This window comes from Benincasa hispida, chromosome 3 (assembly GCF_009727055.1).
Source record: "Benincasa hispida cultivar B227 chromosome 3, ASM972705v1, whole genome shotgun sequence".
In the NCBI taxonomy this organism is placed as follows: domain Eukaryota; kingdom Viridiplantae; phylum Streptophyta; class Magnoliopsida; order Cucurbitales; family Cucurbitaceae; genus Benincasa; species Benincasa hispida.
In genome coordinates, this window is record NC_052351.1 from 33,159,854 (window position 1) to 33,168,773 (window position 8,920).

At 33.8% G+C, this 8,920-nt stretch overlaps 1 protein-coding gene across 1 annotated transcript; it reads left to right on the forward strand.

The window, feature by feature from the left end:
- The first annotated feature begins 887 nt into the window (after nucleotides 1–887).
- On the forward strand, nucleotides 888–1,886 carry LOC120073926. Its single transcript, XM_039026845.1, has 2 exons — nucleotides 888–1,361; nucleotides 1,436–1,886. Exons 1-2 carry the CDS (start codon nucleotides 1,020–1,022, stop codon nucleotides 1,700–1,702), a joined length of 609 nt encoding a protein of 202 aa, XP_038882773.1. The 5' UTR covers nucleotides 888–1,019; the 3' UTR covers nucleotides 1,703–1,886.
- Nucleotides 1,887–8,920: the final 7,034 nt, after the last annotated feature.

Below are 8,920 nucleotides of genomic sequence, written 5' to 3' on the forward strand. Positions count from 1 at the left end.
TTTTAGCTGCAACCATTATATGCTTATTTAATTGGGCTTGTCAATCGGGCTCAGGCCCAATATTATCTATCAGCCCATGCAATAGGATGTCCAGTTGTTTTCCATTCGGTCCATAACTTTCATGGCCCAGTCATTATCTGATTTTACGACCGTCGCTTTATTTGCTTGAAAATTAATTGAAAACTATGTATAGGATGTCCACAACTTGGAGCTGGTTTGATAACATTTTAATTTTTCTTTTCTTATTTCTTTTTAAGAACTAAAAATAGGAATATACTTGATAACTATTTTTTTCTTATTTCTTTAAAAAAAAAATAGAAATAGAAGCTTGTTTGATAATTTTTTTTTGTTTCTCAATTCTTATATTTTCTCTTATTTTATAGTTTAAATATAACTTAATTGTGTAAAATAAAAAAACATATAGCATGCATTAAAATATAAAAATTAATTTAAAACATGTACATTATCAAATACATATAAGTCCTGATGCAAAATTAATAACAATGATATAATTATTTTTTATCATTCATATGTTGCTAAAATTTGATTTGTATTATTATTTCTCAATTATATTATTATGTAGAAAGAAGACAGATAAATAAATATTAAAAATATATTTTTCTTTTCTAAGTCATCTAATAATCTTTTATTTAAATTTCATAAATCAATTCGTAGAGAGACCTTCACAATCTATTATTAAAAAGTTGGAGACTAAAATAACTAATTTTAACCCTGAGAGACCAAAGAATCCTAAATTCAATATTGTTTAATATTGAAAAAGTTAACAAAACAAACGATACAAAGCAAGAGAACGAGATATTTCCACACAAGATTAGAAAGAGTCATAGCTTCTTAACATCTGTTCTTTTTCTAGAAGCGACCACGTCACTAACATCCCTAAAATTATTTTAATTAGAAAATCAGTCCCCTCAGTTCTGGAAATTACAAGAAAACCCCGAATCTTCCATGTTATTCTCTCTGAACTACAAAATCACTAAGAGAACCAAAAGAAAAAATGAATGGCATCGGCATCTTCAGCATCGTCGGCAGCTTTTGCAGCATCAATCGGTCCTCTGATTTGCAATCGCTCAACCAGATTCCTTCCATGTCGGAACTTTCACCATAAATGGAGCTTCAAAGATGCTCGTTCTCATTCTCGACTCTCCTTTTTCCATTATTCTAACTCTTCTCCTCTTATTCCTTCTCTTCCGATTCGCCGTCGTCTTCTTCTTCCTCTTCCTCCTCTTCATCTTCTGTTCCGATCTCGTTCACCTTCTTTTCGATATCCTCTGCCATTAATGGCCTCGACGGTTCCTGATCAGGCTGGTCCGGAGCCTCCTCAGTCCAATCCGACGAAAACGGTGAGTATTGCTTTTGGATTTCTCCGTTGCAGTGTTGTTTGATTTGGTGGTAATTAGGGCTTTGGAAATTGCAGGTTAGGGTTGTGATTAAGGGTAGGGTTCAGGGAGTGTTCTATCGGGATTGGACAGTGGAGAATGCTACCGAGTTAGGGCTAAAAGGATGGGTGCGGAATCGGAGGGATGGATCCGTAGAGGCGCTTTTCTCCGGCCGCCCTGAATCAGTGACGGAAATGGAGCAACGGTGTCGTCGTGGTCCGCCGGCGGCGATGGTAACCGGGTTTCAGGTTTTTCCTAGCTCCGATGACCCAGGACCGGGGTTTGAGCGCTTACGAACCGCGTGATGATTGTGAATGTAGAACCGACCGGAATGGCGTCGTGTAAGAAAGAATGGAGTTTTTAATTAATTGGTGCTCTATTTTATTTTTGTTCGAAGGAAAAGAAAACGAAATTTAAATACTGGCACTTTTCTTTTTAAAAAACATAAATAGCAATCACCTATAAATTGTTAATGTTATAGTTATGTTATGACTAGCCGCTACTAGGGGTACACACATTTATGGTTTTTTGTAACAAAACCAAATATCACTCACACAGATATCTTGGAAACATATTAATTTAGGCTCAACTTTGAAGTTGTTTTAGTTAAAATTTTAAACTAATAATTATTTGACTTGTAAATTGATAGTTTTTTTAATTAAATTAAAAATTTTAATTTGTATCCATGTAAACTTAAAAAGTGTTATTTTGTTTCTCATATGTTCAAAATTTAAAAGAAAAATAATAATTAATAGTTGTTTTAATAGATTTAAAATTAGATTTTATGTTTAATTGAATACATCATGATCTATATAAAAAAAATGACATAAAGTCATGATGTGTATACAGAATTGAAAATGTTTACTATTAGAAACAAAATTGAAAGTCTAACGATTTATTAAACATATTTTAAATCTTTATAATCTAGATACTTAACATCTAAAATTTAAAAATCTATTCAGCGTTTTTTTTTTAAATTAATAGTCTACTAAATGTGAAATTTAAAATCAAAGACATATTAAACGCATTTGAAAGTTCAAGAATTAAACAGTTAAAAATGGAAGTTTAGAAACATTCACTTTATCATTTAACCAACTTTCAAATGGAAAAGAAGATATATCTCAACGATAAACTTAAATTAACGGACATACAAATCATCTCTCATAAGAATAGTATATCATTGACCTATTGATATGATAAAATTGATTATAGACTTAATAGTAAGAGATGATTGATAGTCAATTTTAGTATTGCTCAACTTGCATAAAGTTTATATTAACTAAAATAAAATGTTGAATCCTCTCGATTATACGCAATAATAGCAATTGGGTCGGTCTATTGTTATACCCAACCTGTCTGAGAACTAGATGCTCACCCTATTTTTTCAAACTAACAAAGAAACAAATGAGCTCTTCAAACGGCGAGATGGATGTAGACTAGCAACATAGTTACAAAAATCAATTGAATTCAAACACTTAACTGCAAAAGTTTGAGACCATAACGGTAACCATTCCTATATTTCATAATGATTTGGGCATTTTGCACCAATTGATGATGTTTTCAAGAAAATCCCCAAATTTTACTTTGTACTCATTAAGTTGTATCAGTTTCAACTTAATCCTATATTGGGAATATTCTAAAACTCGCAGTTCATAAATGTTAGAAACATATCCTGTTTATCAATAAAAGTATTGAGTATTTCATTCAATAAATAGTTATTGATATTGTGTTTTGTTATAAAAATCTGATAAACAAATACATGGCTATAATATGAATACTTTAACTTTATGTGGAGACATAAAAGTGGATCGAGTTTTAGTATATAGTCAAAATGGTCTATAAGTATATGAATGAGATTGGGTACCTCATCCTGGTAACATTATTGGATATGGTCAACTTTGTATACTGATACAAATGATGTGATCCCAAAATCATCTATGTGGAGGCATCCTATGTAAATGATGTTTACATAAGACTGGATATCGAAATAGTCATTTTGCTTTATAATGACCGTTTACTGTTAAAACTAACTATTTCAAATTTGATGACCTAGGGTAACTTGATCTTAATCCTAAGCTAACTATGAACTCCTGTTTATTCGGGATTATCCTTTGATCTGCATAGGTGAGAGTAGTCCAATAGCACTGCTCAATAAGCCTCCCATTTTGGGGAGAAGACCAAATAGATAGTTGGAGACATAGTCCTGCAAGATAGAATTCACTCCTACCCAATTTAGGGTTAGCAGATAGGTTGTTCTCTTAAGTATTGATTCCTAGTCTTGTACAACGGAACCCCGCCCTCTCATGATCGAAAGGGTCATGGTTTATTAGTTGGACTATAAACCAATTGTTCAAATAGAGGTTCAGTGGGAGCTTAAGGAGCAAGATGTATTTACAAGGGTAAAACAGTAATTTTGACCTAGTTGTAAATACGAACAACCTGTGAAGGTTTAACTTATTGATTATGGTTAAAGTAGACAGAAATATATCTACAATGAGGAGAGTGCAACTATCAAGCTATAATGGTGTGTTTTGGTAGTTAACGAATATTGATTAATTCGGTCTAAAAAGTTTAGCCAGTTAATCTCAAATCGTTGGAGCACATGATTTGTAGGTCCATAAAGTCTCTCTACTAACTCATAAAATTATATCTTTGATTAGTAAATTGAAAATATTTGAAGTGTTTAAATTCAAAATTAGGGTTTTGAAATTGGAGTGTTCAAATTCAATTAGCGTTTTGATTAATTGTATTTGATACAATTAAAAACGTTTAATTATGTTAAAATTGAACGAAATCAGAGAGATTAATATATTTAAATATTGATTTAAATATTAATTAACATGAATAGGATTCATGTACAAATTAGGTTTTTAATTAATTTAATATTTGATATTAAATTATTAATTAATTAATTAATTAAATTGTATAATTAATTATTTAAATAAAACATTTTTTTTTCAATTTTTGAAATTGAAATTCATATTTCTTTTTTCATTAAATTTAATTTTAGTGTAAATTAAAATTAATTTGAAAAATGAAATTAAAAATTTGTAAAAGAAAAAAGAGAGAGAGAGTTAGTGGATTAATCCAATATTTGTTGGATTAATCCCTTAGTAAACACCTAGCCCATTTATAATCAGCTTCTTAAGGTGTCAATATGCTGAAGATTGAAGTGCTTGCATGATAAACCTACATAAATACATTTGATTTGATCAGATTTAATCTTCATGCAAGTTGAAACTCCAAAAATTCTACTGAAGCTCTTAAACCCTTCTCTTCCCCTTCACCTAATTAAGCTGATTTAGAGATTCCACCTCTCAATCCAAGTTAGAGGATGGTAGGGAAGATTATTGTGGTAGTTCTCTATCAATTTGGAGATCCAATTCGTGGAGAGAAGTTGGAATTGCCGAGTTTCAACAAAGGTATTGTGTTCTTGAAACCCTCTCCTTTGAAATTTGCTTTTAAACTCAAATTAAGTGTAATTAGAGTACTTATTAATTCTGATTTCTTCCGTTGCATGCTTATTTACTCTATCAATTGGTATCAGAGCATGATTTAAGCACTCAATTAACGTTAATTTGAGTTTGGTGGGTGAATTTCTAAGAATGCATGTTTGGTTGACTGATATGGTTGAAATTCAATTTTGGCATCAAATTTCTCTTTGATTATGAAGTTTAATTTGTAATTGACTCTTGATTAATGAGCATATATGTGTGCTTTAGAGCCTATAATTTTATTAGAGTCAATAGAGTTGAAATTAGGCTATAATTGAAGATTGAAGCAAGCAAGGTCCATAGCAGAAATCTGGATTGGAGCTACTGCCCTTGTAGCGTCACGACGCTGTTCATCCTAACAAGGTACGCATGACGGAGCCGGTTCGCGAGAAGAAACTGGTTTGATCGGTTCGATAACCTGTTGATCGATTCAGCCCATTTTAGTCCAGTTCAACCTCTTTTGAGCCTTAGAGAGTCGATTCAGGCGATTCGAGTCCAATTCAGGTCGGGTCAAGTGATCCATATTCTTTTTAGAGCAATTTTTAACCTTTATTTGTAATAATTAGTTAATTTTGCTTGCTTAGGATGCTAGAGTTGAACCATATCAGTGTTGTTTAAATATTTATGCATGTGATGTATGTTTTATTTAAATTTAAACATTTATGTGCATATAGTATGTCATGTAGTTTTAAAATCCCACCATAGGAAAGCATGTTACACGCATAATCATATGTTATAAGTTAGTTATAATATACAACATGCATTGTTAAGGTTTCTAAAGTTTAATATAAGTGTGATATTAAAGTCTGAATGCCTTTGATGTTTGTTATGAATACAAAGCATTTCTATATTTTATAAGTAAATTCATAACAAAGATAAGCAGCATGCTCACTTAGGTTAACAACTTGTTTTAATAGTTAAAATAGGTCGTTATCTTATACGGTATAAACTCAATCGGTCCATAATCCTATCTAAAGCTAGAGATATTTAAGTTGAAGGTTTATGTTGTTGGGGTTGATGCCTAAAGTCTCGTATCCTATAGTTTGTACGAACGCTTGTGTTGATAATATATGATATTTACTTCACATCTTGTATTTTTGCTCAATTACTTATTTTATTTGCTTTATCACAAACCAATAAACATAAAATTCCTGGTTATCTGTATGTGACTCAAACAAGTATGAGGTGACATACAAGTGGATCATGTCTTGAGTGATAACCAAAATGGTCTGTAGTATATGGATATAGGAGGGAAACTTAATCCTGGCAACGCTATGGATTCGGCCCGCTTTGTGGAATAGTTACAAGTGTTGTGACTTGTCCCAGATGATCTAATCCTGATAATTCGTGTTGGGGACATGCAAGCGGGGGCATCCTATATAAAGAATTTGTATAAAACCTGACCACGAAGTGTTAACGTCTCGTTATATAACACCGTTCATGACAAAGACTTCACTTCACTAGGATGACCATAGGTAACATGACCTCAATCCTGAGTGAGTTGAGAAACTTCTGCCATTGAGGAGCGGTCCTTTGATTTGTATAGGTTGCAAGTGGCAAGTCACCGATTCAAATCTACCATTTTGGGGATCGTCTGATTTTGGGAGCTGGGAACTCAGCTACACAAGATGAAATTCACTCTTCCAGAGGTAGAGGTAAGTAGATAGATAGCTCCTATAGGGCTGATTCCGGGGCTTGAACGATGTGGCGCCAACAAACCTTCTCTTGACCCAAGAAGTGTTCACACATAGTTGGACTATGTTGTATTGTTCATTAGAGGAACCAAGTGGTACTTAAGGAGTGAGATGTAACTATAGGAGCAAAAACGGTAATTTGGTCCACACTGTAACTTATCGAGCATCTGTGAAGGGTCATCGTACTCATGATTAGTTATATCTGATGGACATAGAAATATATCTGTGATAAGAAGAGTTCATTGTAGGTCTTTAGTGGATGCCTGACAGTTAACGGATGGTGGATCTCGTGACTAAAGAGTTTGTCAATTTCACGGACGTTGGAGCTTCGAGCCACAGGTCCATTAGGTACCCCTAAGGTGAGCTTGAAACTAGAGTCACGAAAAGATACCAGTATTTGGGTTAATTATTGAGAGATGTTTCCAAATTTGACAAAAAGGTATTCAATGATATATATAAGAAATATTAATTCATACGACTGTTATAACTTATATATGATAAAAATTGGTTCTAATGTATAGTAGATACATTATTTTATGAAGAAAGTAAGATTATAATATAGATTTTTGATCAATAATAGAGGAAAAAACTATAACCCATTATAGTAGGATATGTGAATAATCAAACTATAGATAGAGATAGAAATATTATATGATATAATATTGTAATTATAGTTAGTAATTGATTTCAATTATATGTATAATTTTAATTCATAAAAATTTCACATTGTTCGGAACATGGGTTAAATGGTGCTTAAGACTTGCAATATGGTGCAGATCCTTATTTTAAATCGATGAATTAAAATAATACTTGTTTCGCATTTTTTTAATCGTTCTTCAATCATTCATATCAAAAAAAAAAGGGATAAGAGAGTGCCTGGTGATGTAATCCTTCAAACGAATCGCTTTAAAGAGAATCGAGAGCCTCTATACGATAGCGCTTATTCCGCCTAAACGATCTCACCATTGGTCGACATAAACGAATCGAACAACTAATCGCGGACTACACAATCGCATAGCCTTCTCTTAAACAATTGGTATGATGTGGCTGATTTTGGCTAAAAACGATCCGTGATACTATTTCCTAAAACGATCGTTCAGTAAAACCTACACGATCATGTAAGTGTCTCCTAAACGATAAAGCAAAGCGTGCTAATGCGATAGCGCCTTTTTCTCCCACCTGTTATCGCCTACATGAATCTGGTATTCCTCCTCCTCTACCAAATTCACCAAAGACCACGCTTTGAGTTCTCACTCCAAGAATACCCGGGGTTCTTTTCTGGTGGTGTCATCCCCACGGCGTTTGTGTTCGCGGTTGTTCGTGCTGCTGCAGTCGACGCTTCCGCTGGGCGTTGGTAGATCGCGTGGAGGTTTTCCGCTGCTGTGAGTGCTGAAGTTTGGAGAACTCTTCAACTGGTATGGCACTCTTTCCCTTGTTATTTTGTTGTTCATAGCATGCCGATAATTAGTGTTTGTTTGCATAATAATTAGTGTTTGTTTGCATAACTGTATGTTTTGAATGTATAATATGTATTTTAGTCACTGTGAGATCGGAGCAATCCGAACGTGCTCATGGAACTCTTCGGTAAGAGATCCTTTAATTGGTATCAGAGCCAGGTTCTGATACTCCGATTTCATCTATTGCAACGAAATGACATTTACATTCATGGTGGGTGCATTTCTACGCTGTTAATTGTTAAATTTGTTGTGGATGTGCGGGATTAATGGATGTTTTCGGGATGATTAGCCTTCGTTTGATTTAGATCCTTTTACATTTGCGATTGTTTGTAAAGGCCTCTATATTTTTGGGCATTAAGAATCGTGATCGAGTCTGTATTCAAAGTTTGTTTGAAGTTTTTGAGTCGTTCGGTGATGAAGATCTGGGCAAGCGTTACTATTCTTTGAAGAAGGAGGCGATCTAGGATTGATCGCATCGTAAAGATGAAGAAGTACGCTATCGCTGTTGAACGCATCGATTAAACGATGGGGTATGCGATCAAGAGTTGATCGTATCATTTTAACGATCGGGTATGCGATCGCTGAATATCGTTTAATGCGCACGCTAGATGATTGTTTAGGTCAGCAAGCTTCATCACTTAGTAACTGACTAAACGATCGCTTAGTAATGCAAGGTAAATTGTTTACCTAGTTGCATGTATCGTGTAGATGATGAGATGCTTCCGTATCGTTTAAAGCACGCGCGCTAGACGATCGTTTAGGTCAGAAAGCTTCATTGCTTACTAACTGACTATACGATCGCTTAGTAACACACGGTAAATCATTTACCTGTCATCGCGCTACACGATCGCATAGACGATCAAGCTTCGCAACCTCGT